Here is a 13,425-nt window from a genome sequence, read left to right as displayed (position 1 = left end):
CCGGCAATACCAGAAGCTATTCGCCGAAGAACTCGAGACCGGACTCCCGGAACACAGCAACTACAACCACGAGATACCCCTTAAGGAAGGGAAGGAGCCAAAGCTAGAAGCAATCTACAGACTCAACCAGAAAGAAATGGAAGCACTCGACGCTTACCTCGAAGAAAATCTACAGAAGGGATACATCAGACCCTCCACATCACCAGCAGGATACCTAATCCTGTTCGTACCAAAAAAGAACGGCAAACTACGACTCTGCGTCGACTACCGGAAACTCAACGACATTACGATCAAGAACTGCTACCTACTACCGCTCATCTCCGAATTACGAGATCTACTGCACGGAGCCCAGTGGTTTACAGCACTCGACCTAAAAAGAGCCTATAACCTGATCCGGATGAAATCAGGTGAAGAATGGAAGACAGCGTTTCGAACACGCCGAGGACATTACGAGTACCTTGTGATGCCCTTCGGACTTACCAACGCACCCGCGACATTCCAGACGATGATCAACCACGTCTTACGAGAATACCTCGATATGTTCGTCGTAGTTTATCTCGACGACATCCTAATCTTCTCCAAGACTCTGGAAGACCACAAAAAACATATACACCAAGTACTACGGAAACTGCAAGACGCCAAACTCCTAGTGGAACCCGAGAAGAGCAAGTTTCACGCCAAAGAAGTCGAATTCCTAGGTTTACGATAGCCCCAGGAATCCTCAAAATATCCAAAGACAAAATCGCAGCAGTACGAGACTGGCCTACACCACAGAACGTTAAGGACGTACAATCCTTCATTGGATTTGTGAACTACTACCGACGATTTCTAGAAGGATACTCAGACAGAAACGACCCCCTCACGAGACTTTCGAGGAAAGACATCCCCTGGCAATGGGAAGAAGAACAGAAAAAAGCCTTCGACGAGATCAAACAACAAGTCACATCGGAACCAATACTCGTTATACCAAACCCCGAGAAACCATTCGAAGTCGAGACCGACTCCTCAGACTATGCCATAGGAGGACAACTAGGTCAACGAGACGAAGAAGGACAGCTACGACCTTATGCCTTCTTCTCACGCAAACTACACGGCCCAGAACTCAATTACCAGATACACGACAAGGAACTCATAGCAATTATCGAAGCATTCAAAGAATAGAGACCGCAACTCTCAGGAACCAAGTACGAGGTCAAAGTATACACCGACCACAAGAATCTCGCACACTTCACCACATCGAAAGATCTCAACAAACGACAAATTCGATAGTCCGAATTCTTGTCAGAATTCAATTTCAGAATCGTCTACCGGAAAGGCAAAGAAAACGGCAGGGCCGACGCCCTCAGCCGAAGACCGGACCATGAGGTCTAGGTACCTGAGGAAACCCGAGTTATCCTCAAAGCAGACAAAAACGGAGACCTTGTGCCAGCAGCCAGACTCTTAATGATAGCCAGAAGAGACAGTACCAGCACGCCTGGAAGGATGTCTCCTGAAGCCATTAGGGAGATACACTCCGCACCCGCACACGGTCACCAAGGCGTAACTAAGACATAGAAACGCATCCGCCAACACTACGACAAAACGGCTACACGACAAGAAGTATCTTTAGCGATTAAGGACTATGAGGTTTATGCGAAAAGCAAACCCAGCCGACATCAGCCTTATAGAAAGATACAGCCGCTCCCAGTGCCGCAAACCGCATAGGAATCCATCTCGCTAGACTTCGTCACTAAGTTACCTAAGTCCCGTAAACCGATAACCAACGTCCACTACGACAGTATCCTCGTCATCGTCGACAGACTCACAAAGTATTCGTACTTCATCCCGTACATAGAGTCTAGCACTGCAGAAGACCTCGCCTACAAGTTTCTACAGGTGATCGTAAGCCAACACGGAATGCCGAAGGAAATCGTATCCGACAGAGACAAGCTGTTCACTTCCAAGTTTTGGAGATCCCTGATCTCGCAGCTAGGATCCGACTACAAGATGTCCACCGCTTTCCATCCGCAAACCGATAGCCAGACAGAACGAATCAATCAGATCATAGAAACCTACCTACGCTGCTACGTCAACTATCAGCAAGACAACTAGGTTCAACTGCTACCTATGGCCCAGTTCGCCTACAACAGCGCAGTAGGAGAAAGTACAAAAGAATCACCATTCTATCTAAACTATGGATTCAACCCAACAGCCTACGGACAACCTCGACAAGGCCCAGCAGCTCTGAAAGCTGTAGCAGACATCAACAGACTTAAGGAGATCCAGCAGGAACTCCCCAGAGACCTCGAATTTGTGCGCGAACGCATGCGCAAATACGCCAACAAATCAAGAGTTGAGGGACCAACTCTAAAGGAGGGGGATAGTGTATACCTTCTCCGCCGCAACATCAAAACAAAACGACCAAGCGATAAGTTAGACTTCAAGAAACTTAGACCCTTTGAAATTACGAAGAAGGTATCCAACGTCAACTTTAAACTCGCACTACCCGACAGCATGAAGTGTCATCCAGTCTTTCACATTTCACTTCTCGAATCAGCACCAAAGGGATCGTATACTACGGACTATATCGAAGTAGATCCCGAACAAGAATACGAAGTCGAACGGATAATCGATCACATCGAAGAACAAAAAAGTATCCGCTACCTTGTCAAGTGGAAAGGATACGGACACGAAGACAACACATAGGAACCACCTCAGAGCCTCGAAAACGCATAGGAAGAACTCGGACGTTACTAGAGACAGCAAGAACAAGAACAACAAAGACAAGCACTAGTACGAATCGAGAAACAAACGCCAAAAAATCAATTTCGACTACGACAACTACAACCCATCATCCGTCTACCACGATCAAACAAGCCACGGGATAAACACCCTCTCATTCGTTTAGGAACCCTAGAGCCACCTAAAGGAACCTACTAAGGGCCTCTAACACCCCCAGGAGACGCTTCAGGAGTACTCCGCCTCTCAACAACCGACCCTGAATCCAACAAACCAAACTCAGCCAACAAGGATAGCGACAAAGCGACATCCAGGTACAGGGTATCCCAATCCGCTATAAACTCCACCGGCAGACGAGGCGAATCAGCCGAAGGACGAACCGGTTCTACCCGACGCTGCTCTGCCTCTGCCTCCTCTCTCTCAACACGCTCTAACTCCTCCACACTGTCGATACCACGGCGCACCACGCGCATCATCTTTTCAAACCATATCTTTTTCTACTTTCGAAGACGCTCTACTTTGGCGTCCAGAGCACGACGCTCCTCTTCTGCCTTCTCCAAAGCATCCTCAAGCTTCTGATACTAATCACCAATCCGACGAAGTTGCTAGGCACTAAGACCCTGAAGGTCGCAGTAAGACTTGCCGCCACGAACGCATTCGGCGCATCGAGAGGAATCAGAAAGAGAAGCTTCGCACGACGAAAAACCCTTTACCTCACAGGAGGAACAAACAGGCATGACGGTACGATTGCCCAAGATAAGACTCAAGAGGGAATCGCGCTGCTTTGTCTTTTCTGCACGAGAATCGAACGATCGAACGACCTTTCGTTTTTTGACGCGACCTGACATGATGTGAGCATCATTAAAGGAAGCAAGTTGGGCGCCCTCCCACCTGAGGGCAGACGACCTACTTAAGCTGGTCTTGAGGACAAGACCCTTGGAGAGGAGACCTGATGTTACGACCCGTTGGACATGGTCGCCAACACGACCCCGCCTGGATCCCGGCGGCTAACGCAGGGCATATGTAACCCAGCCGGACAGGTGTAACCAGGGATCCTCGGAACGGAAGAACTATGGACAAGTCACGTGGCCTCGGGGATAACGCGGGGTAAGGACAACCCGGGCTGGATATGTTGGATATGTCAGATATCCAACCGATCCCCGGATATGTTGGATATGTCAAATATCCAACCGATCCCCGGATATGTTGGATATGTCAAATATCCAACATAGCCAAGATAAGGAGGACCGTTCAGGACTTGTATATAGGATGGACTCGAGCCGGGCTCGAGGACAGACTTCCATAGCTCTTCAGCAATCAACTTTGTGATTACCCTAACCGGTACTTTCAGCTATACCTAAGTGACGACTACTCTACGACTCTTGTTGAGGCCTTGACTGATCACCAAGACCTTTGAAGATCTACGATCTATTCGACCAGGACCACGGAACGACTGTTACTACTCTCAATCCCTGGCTTACTGTTAACACAAACCCACTGTCAGTTAGCTGGCCGTAACAATACGTAGCACTTCTTAAGCGTTAGTAGTAATAGGGGTCTATTACGGCTTCTTCCTCGTAATAATCGACTTCGTAATAAACGACTATATCGTAAATAACGCCCTCGACCGTTAAAAGTTCTATCAGTCTAGTACTACTTTAGTAGGTTAGCTACTATATTAAATTATTATTAGTTAAGATAGGTAGCTATCTCGATCGACAAGATTAATTAGCTATAAAGTCCCTCGTACGTCTTAGCCGGTATAAATAACGCTATTATATACTCTAAAATATCTCTATAAGCATATAGAAGTTAGGTATAGAGGGATCGGTCGTTATAATCTTATTATAGTAAACCAGGCTAAATCTTGCTTAATTTATTATATAGTATGTCAAAATACTCCGATTTAGTCTTTCTAAGGTTATCGCGAATGATTTAGGGAAGAGTAGTTATATTCTACTACGTAACGTACGCTTATTGCCTTTCCCTAGTCTCGAAGTATAATTTCAATTAGTTAATCATAGTCTCGAAGTTAGGCTATAGGTTAATTACTTTAATCGAGGCGTAGAAGTAGGTTTTAGCTATTCTTTTTAGTATTAAGGGAAGTACCTTGTTATATTAGGAGGTATAAATTCCTAGCATTCTATAATAATCTACGAATACTAATAACGTACATGATAAGCGAGTGAGACAGACAAGCGAGTGAGACAGTAAACCGCGACCGTCGCACCTTGACGCGACCGGCACCTTTTCCTCTACAATAAATCATGGAATCAGCTAGTATTGAAAGAAGGTTACAAATTGCCCTTCAAGCAATGAGAAATGACCCAAAACTTAGTGCTCGGGCCGCAGGTGCACTCTATACAGTCAGTCACGCAACATTAAGCCGGCGACTAAAGGGAATAGTCTCACGACGCGACAGCATGCCTAATTCACGGAATTTATCAGATTTAGAAGAGAAGACAATAGTTGAGTATATTCTCGACCTAGATGCGCGATCATTTCCTCCCCGGCTGAGTGGTGTGGAAGAAATGGCCAATCGACTTCTCGCAGAGCGCGACGCGCCTCCAGTTGGGAAGCGCTAGGCTTCTAATTTCGTCAAGCGACAACCACAGCTTAGGACGCGTTTCTTTCGCAAGTATGACTATAAGAGAGCTCAATACGAAGATCCAGAGGTGATTCGTGGCTGGTTTTCGCTTGTGAAGAATACAATTGCGAAGTATGGTATTGCTGATGCTGATATCTACAACTTTGATGAGACCGGCTTTATGATGGGCGTTATTGCTTCTGGAATGGTTATTACAAGTGCTGAAAGGCGTTCAAATACGAAGATGACACAGCCTGGCAATAGGGAATGGGTTACAGTTATCCAGGCTATTAATTCCCAAGGGGAGAGCATCCCGCCATACATCATCGTTGCAGGCCAGTATCACCTCTCAAGCTGGTATACAGAAACCTCTCTTCCGGGCGATTGGGCTATTGCAACGTCTGAAAATGGATGGACAACAAACGAGAGAGGTATTGACTGGATCAGACACTTCGACATTTATACAAAACCACGTACGTCTGGGAAATATCGCCTCCTCGTTGTTGATGGTCATGAAAGTCACCACTCCGCAGCCTTCGAGCTCTTTTGTCAAGAAAACAACATTATTACACTGTGCATGCCGGCTCACTCGTCTCATCTACTTCAACCCTTAGATGTTGGTTGTTTTCAGCCGTTAAAGAATGCCTACGGTCGGCAAATTGAGAATAAGATGCGGCGAGGCATAACCCATATCTCGAAGGAAGATTTCTTTGCAGCATTTCACGAAGCTTTTAAGCAGTCTTTTACGAGGAAAAATATCCAGGGAGGTTTCCGAGGAGCTGGACTTGTCCCTTTGAATGCAGAAAGTGTTCTCTCAAAGCTGGATGTAAAGTTCCGAACGCCAACGCCTGAGGAGGGGGTCCCTCAGACACCAGACCCTTGGATCTCTAGGACGCCGAGCAACCCAAGCGAAGCAAGATCACAGTCTACTTTTATTAAGAGTCGAATCTCACGCCACCGAAGCAGCTCTCCAGCATCAATTTATAGTGCTGTGAGTAAGCTAGCCAGAGGGACAGAAGGACTAGGGCATCGGGTAGCATTACTAGAGTCAGAGGTTCAAATCCTTCGAGAGGAGAATGCAATATTAAGTCGGCGTCGAAGGGCTAAGAAAACACGTCTACAGAAAGGAGGAAGTCTTACTATATCTACTGGAGAGGATATACAGTCGCAAAGAGAGGCAGACACGCAACTACAAGAGGAAACGCGACGGAGTAGTGGTCGCAAAGTGAGGTCTGAGACGACTCATCGTCGGTGTGGCGTATGCGGGAATACAGGCCACAACGCGAGAACATGTCAATTTATTGAGGAAACATCCGAAGAACAGGAATCCGAGTAGTATTAATCAATCTAAGATTTCTTGTTATAGATTTCGATATTATTGTCGCGAAGGTCTGGTTTACTGTCTCACTCGCTTGTCTGTCTCACTCGCTTATCATGTACGTTATCTTCTTTTCGAGTATATCGTATATATCGCCGCTATATTTTATATCGTCGGGGTATAGTTTCGCAAATTCTATTAATTACTTTCCGATACAGTCTATTAACTCGTATAGTTAGAAGTCTATTAACGGAGAGACCGTAGGATATAGCAGTCGGTACGGTAGTTACTACTATTGTTATTCTTATAGAGGAGGTAGCTATAAGGTTGGTTCGACTCTTCCTCCTATGCTATTAGCTACTATTGCCAGTCTCGTAATCTCTTCGTAGAATTCGGGGTCTTTTATTAAAGCCTTCAGGTTGCGATATCTCTTAACGCCTTGTTTAAGTTCTTAAGGTAACTAGTAGTAGAATTCTTCCTTTTTAAAGGCTAATGCTACGTTTTTCGAGATTTTCTTACTATCCATTTCGACGTAGACGCTATTACCGATTAAATAGTCTCTAAAGAATCGTAGGATTAGGGGAGGTACGTTCTAGAAGTCTTCTTCTAACTAGTCGGCGAAATCGGGAGAAACTTCGTTCTATAGCTCGAGGCTTGTAAGATTCCTCTTCTTATAGGTCTTAAGTAGGAAACCTATATAGGAACCTAGTTGCTATAAGCTAGCGTTTATAAGGTCGATTGCCTAGTTGCCTTATACTGCTAGATCGATTATACTTTCGATTCTCTATAAGATAGGGACTGTTAATTAGCTTTTAGTAGTAATACTACTTATAGGCGATCCTTCTCGTAAATTTCGCTCTATTTGTAGATTCTCTTATAAATCTCTCTTTCTCGCTTCAAGCTTCGCTCCTTACTATTAGGAAGTTTAGAATCTAGTAGACAGTTAGCCTTATAACGCCTATAACTACGTACGTTTCTCTTAAGCCGTAGCCTCGGAGGCGTATACGTATAGCTATATAGGCGGATTACCGCTAGTAGTCTCCGCTTGCTTTTTAGCATATTTTTCTTCTAGTAGGGAGGTCTTTTATAGCAGGCGCCTTGCAGTTAGCACCTTGTCTAGGGATTTATTAAGAAACTAGTAGGCGCTTCGTAATTAGCACCGCGCGTAGGGGATAGTTATAGTTAGGGAAGTTGTTATCCCTTATAGGATTTGTAAATCTTCGCCTTTATAGCATAAAGAGGTTAGAAGACCGTCGATTCGGTAGGTTTCTTCTTCTAGTAATTGAAAACGCGTGATAGAACGCTCTTGCTAGCGATAATTAGCTGCGATTAACCTTATCCCGCCTAAGGTAAGCATAGCAGTCCCTAGGTTACTCGAATAATCGGATTGCTAGTAGATTCGAGGAAAAGAAGCTTTCTTCTACTAGTTTCCGTAGATCTTAGTTACTCTTGCTTCTTCTCTCGTTAGCACGAAATCCCTACTTTTACCTAGGCTTATGTTACGGCCAGCTATCTGACAGTAGGGTTCTGCTAACAGAAGGTGCAGTAAGAGACTAACACTGGTTCGTAGAGGTCGTTCTGGTAGATCGTAGGGTTAGGGTAAGGTGATCAGTCTTACACTATGGTAACGAGGTTCTTAGTATTCACAATACTGAGAGGTAAGCTGAAAGTCATTCGAGGATGAATCACAAGTTGATTGCTGAAGAACTATCTAGAGGGCTTGAGCAGGTACTCAAGTCCTGGTCTATATAGGAGTCTATCTACACGTATTGTCTGTAGTCGTTGGAGATCATATTGATCGAACATGATCCGTTGGCCCCCAACTCTTCTTGGATCATTCTGACCTAGAATGATTCATCACGTGACTTGTTCCGTTCTATAGTTCTTCCGTTCCGAGAGGTTACCTTTTGTTCCCGTGGCCCTGCATACAAAGTCCTGTTGTCACGCAGTCAATTTGCCCACCACTTATGGGGTAAAAAAAGATGCTTCCATTCATTAGAGACTGTCTAGGGGTTATTGGGTTGATTATATAACCGTCTATTCGGTAATTACCGATTTGAAGGTTTTCATGCACAAAATGACATCCCCGTTAGTTTTATATGGGAAACAATAGCCGGGTGCATGGGTTGAATGCATGCCCCGATATATGCAGTGGTCCGTGTGACACACCCCCTCAGAGAGGCAACCTGTTGTAGGTTGATTCTCTGTATTCTCATTCAAATACAGAAATGATACTATTCAGAACTCCGTATACTTACTACCAAATTCCAGATTCATACTGCGTTCTTCTCGATCAAATGTTCAATATTCGCCATACCCAATTGGGCGATAAAGTGGTTGTGTTTTTGGGCTGGCATTGCTTTAGTCATACCGTCTGCCACCATTTCGTTGGTTGGAACCCATTGAAAGTCAATTGATCCCTTCTGTAATTCCTGGCGAAGCCATAAGTTGTTGATATTGATATGGCGTAATTTGCTAGTCGCTTGGGGTCTTTCAGCAATCAACAGTCGAAGAGTTTGCTTATTGTCGCATTGCATGATGTATTTATCATCTAATTGGAGATTCAATTGTTCCATGAGTCGAATGGTTGCCATATATTCTCTTGTGGCTGCTGTCAAAGCAGCAAGCTCAGCTTCTGTGCTTGAAGTGACTACTCTTCGTTGTTTGACTGCTTTCCAATGAATTGGACCTCCGAATAGCATCATCACATATCCTTGAGTGCTTTTTCGAGTGACAGAGTCATCAGCGAATGAAGCGTCTGAGGCGCAGTAGAGGACTCCTTTCCCTTTGCAGTTGAACTCGATAGCGAGGTATTTGTTGTCCTCAAGATATTGTAAGCATTCATATGCTGCTTTCTGGTGTTCAGAAGATGGATTTGATAGGAATTCTGCTAGTCTCGAGCTTGTTCGAGCTATATCTGGTCTGCCAATCACTCCAGCATAGTTGATTGATCCAACCTTCCGTTGATAGTAGTTGATTTCCTCTGGCGTAGCCTGACCAGGACTTGGGACCAGGTTATCTATTGCCATAGGTGTTTGGCGTCGCTTGGTTGAGGTTCTGATCTTGAATTCTTCAGTGACCTTAGATATATAGTTGTCGAGACTCATCCATAGTTGACGGGTTTTTCGTTCTCTTATTATTCTGACTCCTAGGAAGATACTCAATTCTCCCATATCTTTCATTTCATACTCCTTTTTGAGTTGTTGAACTGCTTCTTTTACTTTGGTTTCATGCTTTTTATGGTATATAACCCCAATATCGTCCACAAAGTGGAATACTATGAAGTATTGATTGGTGTAGATACAGTCATCTTCTTGGAGTGGGATAAGGCCAAGCTTCTTGAATGATCTCTCCAGATTCTTTTGCCATAGCAGTGGGCTTCGTCTCAATCCATATAGTGCTTTTCGCAGGGCAAGACAGTATCCCTCTTGTCTGAATCCTGGAGGAAACCAAACATAGACTTCCTCATCAATTGTGGCATGTGTAAATGCGTTGACTGCGTCCAATTGAAGAGTCTCTAAGTCAAATCTCGCCACAATTGCCATGAGACTTCGCAGCGATATACCAGCAAGCGTTGAGGCATAGGTCTCTAGTTCATTTGTCGGTTGGAGATCTCCTCGAACACAGATCCTCGCTTTGAACTTCTTGAGATATCCTTTGCTGCCCTTATATGTGAATACCCACTTCAATGGGATAATTCGCTGAGTGTCTTGATCAATATTGCCAAGATCAATCATTTCAAACGTGCCCATTTGCCATAGTGATCTGTTCTCAATATTCATTGCAGCAATCCATTTGTGACTGTATTGGTGTTTGATCGCTTCACTGTAATTCTTTGGAACTGGTGGAAGTGTCTTTTGGTGTGGATTGCCTAAATCATCTGCTGATGCATCCCATTGATCTCTTCCTTTTACTGTATCCGTAGATTGCAGTGTGAAGTGGGATTCTCTTGCTCTTCTCAGTCTTTGTGATGATCTTGTTGCTTCTGGTGGCTGTTGATTTGTTTGACCAAGAGGGGCTGATCGATTGTAGATGTTGTGATTTCTGCTGCCACGAGGTCTTCCCCTTCTCGCTATGTTTGGGATTACTGTGGAGGAATCTTGTGGTATGATTTCTTCTGGTTCCAATTCTATGACTGGTGTCTGTTGTAGTTCGAGTCGGTCTGTTGAGGTTTCCTCTATGGTCTCACTTTGATCCGATTGTTCTGGAGTTGGCGATACTTCTGGAGTTTCTGGAGTCTCCCTCACCCCCTCAGTTGTTTGAGAATCTGACAGCTGTACTGTTGGTGATAGAGAAGTGGGTGTAGGTAATTGAAAATCCCCTGATTCTTTCTCCTGCATCGGTGTTGCCGGTGTTGTTTCTTGAGCGGCTGGATTCGAGGCGGGTAGTGGCCCGGTAATATTATCGCTGAAATCTTCTCCATCCCAGCCAGCTGTGTCTAGGTCTTGTTCAATTGGATTTGTGAATGGGATATCCATTTCTGTGAACTGGAATTCAAGTTCCATTTGGCTTAACTTGCTGGTATCCTCAATCCTTGGATCATACAGCGTGTTTTCGTCGAAAGTAACGTCTCTAGTTCTCATGACTTTTCCTATTGCTGGGATCCAGATTCTGTAGATATTTGTGCTGTCATAACCACATAGATAGCCAATATGAGCTCTTGGCGCAGTTTTGTTTGACTTTTCTATTCCTCTCTTGTAGTTTTGTGTCAAGGGGTAAGCTCTGCAGCCATATCGCCTCAAGTGTGCTAGTTGTGGCTTTTCAGCCCTCTTGTGGGTAGACTGTTGATGAGAGTTCAGCCAAGTGTTGACCAACCCCAATGGTGTCTGCCACTTGTGGCGTCTTCGAGGCAATCTGTTTGACAGATAAACTGCTGCTTTTGCCAGCTCTGGTGCCATCAATTCAGGAAAGCGAGATTGAAATCGAAGTGCTCTCATGATCATAAACACAGCACCTCCAGCTCTTTCTGCTGGGTTTTGAGCACCAGTGTACTCAGCTGATCTTTCAATCATATATCCATTCACAGCTGCCCATAGTTCAAACGCATTGCGTAAAGCAACCTCCCAATCTAGGCGTAGAATAGAGATTTTGATAAAGCACTGTCTCTCGAGGTATGCTGCTAATTCTGTCATAGCTTGTAGTCCCTCCTTTCGAGTACGAAGAGTTCTTATCCAGAAGAACCCTGACCAGCCATCGCTGACCAGCAGGATTACCTTCTCCCCATTGTATGCTTTGCTAAGTGTAAAGAAGTCGAGAGATAGATAATCTCCTACAGCAGTTGGCCAATGGTCTGGGTTTCTGCGGGAAATTTGGCGAGTTGCCTTCCCAACAGCACAGGCATCACATTCCACTTTTGTGATTCCTTTTATCTGTATCCCAAGAGCTGTTTTAAGTAGCTGTTCCAGTCCCTCAGCGCCTGGATGACCAAGTCTCTCATGCCACAACTTGGCTTCTGCTGATGATGTTGGGAGTGGTTGTCTTGTTGACTGAAAACCTTTGGTTGGTTTCCTTTCTACGGTTGGGCTGAATCTCACAGTCTTCTCGGTATTGCTGAACGAGGTATTGTTCAGCAGAGCTGGGCCAGCTTCAATAATGTATTGACCATATCGGTTTGGTGTTTTGAATAGAAGTCTGCCTTTTGAGTCGATAAGACCCGGTATTCCTGTTGTAAAGATGATCCCTTTTTGCTTCAGCGGTTCTGTCCCAAGGAGCGATGTTGGGTATCCAGGCACAAGCCATACATTTCTGACTTTGATCTCCTTGTTGTTGGATTTGCCGCCTTGGTTTGGTTTGATGATCATTGTGCCTTTCGCAATTGCATGTACATCTCCTCCTCCAGTGATGAAGTCTTTTGTGACTGTGTAGTCGAGATCATGAAGTCTTGAGGAGTCGTTGCAGATGTGGAATCCTGTTCCTGAGTCTACTATCACACTGTCTGACAGTGGGAATCCTGAATAGAGACTTGCTTCTCCTTGATTGACGATAGTGACGAAAGATGAGAGTGATCCTTCTCCATCAGACACTTCTTGAGTATAGTGGGATGATGATTGTGTAGTGTTTCTCCAGTTTGAGGAAGATGTTGCTCGATCTGGGGACTTTTGAGACTGCTGATCGCTTGCCCCTTTTCGTAGTTTTTCAACTATTCTCTTTAAGTGTGGTTTCTTCTGGAGATACTCATTCAATCTTTCCAGTGCTTTCTTATTTTCTGGATTATCTTCATGATAGTTTGGGCCTCGCTTCTTAGGGTTGGCATGTTTGCAATCAACAAATCGGTGACTTTCGTTTGGGCAAGCTGCACACTTTTGCTCTCGTTTTGCCCCCTGTTTTATTCCTTGTTCGTTTTCTCCTTGCCAAGTAGCGAAACTCGTGTCTTTTAATGGAGCAGCATTCAGCCAGTCTGGGTGGAAAGTTCTCACCCAACTGCGGAAATCGTTAGCTTGCTCAATTCCAGCAGTCTTGCTGATCGAACTGTAGGTTGGGTCATCCTTGTATCGCTTTGTGAAGTCGTAAGAGGCAGATGTGTAGTAATCTGGTGCAATTTGCTTGACTGCTTTCAAGAACTCAGAGACTTGAGTAACTGGATCGCTGAGAGCAGGGATTCCGATTGTTTGGGCTTCATCCATGATTTCTCGATAGATTATGAGCCATCCTCCAAGTTTTGCTCTTTTGATTGATAGCATATGCTTGTTATATCTTTCCAATACCATTTGTTGTCTCCCAAAGTTGTCTGGCGCTAGCTGTTTTTCAAGAGCTTTTATGATATCCCTGACTGTTTGCTCCTTGCTGACTTGGCTGATATAAG

General features: G+C 44.8%; 2 protein-coding genes across 2 annotated transcripts; one reads left to right on the top strand and one right to left on the bottom strand.

The window, feature by feature from the left end:
• Nucleotides 1-2,915: 2,915 nt before the first annotated feature.
• Nucleotides 2,916-3,455, bottom strand: CTRU02_200249 (uncharacterized protein; the record flags this gene model as incomplete). Its single annotated transcript, XM_070203660.1, has 2 exons — nt 2,916-3,215; nt 3,339-3,455. The coding sequence occupies 2 exons, from the start codon at nt 3,453-3,455 to the stop codon at nt 2,916-2,918; spliced, it is 417 nt and encodes a 138-aa protein (XP_070062242.1).
• Nucleotides 3,456-5,141: 1,686 nt separating this feature from the next.
• On the top strand, nt 5,142-6,641 carry CTRU02_200248 (transposase; the record flags this gene model as incomplete). The annotated part of the gene is made up of 2 exons (XM_070203659.1): nt 5,142-5,288; nt 5,322-6,641. 2 exons carry the CDS (start codon nt 5,142-5,144, stop codon nt 6,639-6,641), a joined length of 1,467 nt encoding a protein of 488 aa, XP_070062241.1.
• Nucleotides 6,642-13,425: the final 6,784 nt, after the last annotated feature.

The sequence above is a fragment of the Colletotrichum truncatum genome (genome assembly GCF_014235925.2).
Source record: "Colletotrichum truncatum strain CMES1059 chromosome Unknown Contig_0001, whole genome shotgun sequence".
Lineage (NCBI taxonomy): Eukaryota > Fungi > Ascomycota > Sordariomycetes > Glomerellales > Glomerellaceae > Colletotrichum > Colletotrichum truncatum.
The sequence above is the reverse complement of the archived record's forward strand: the minus strand, read 5'-3'. Positions and strand labels throughout refer to the sequence as shown.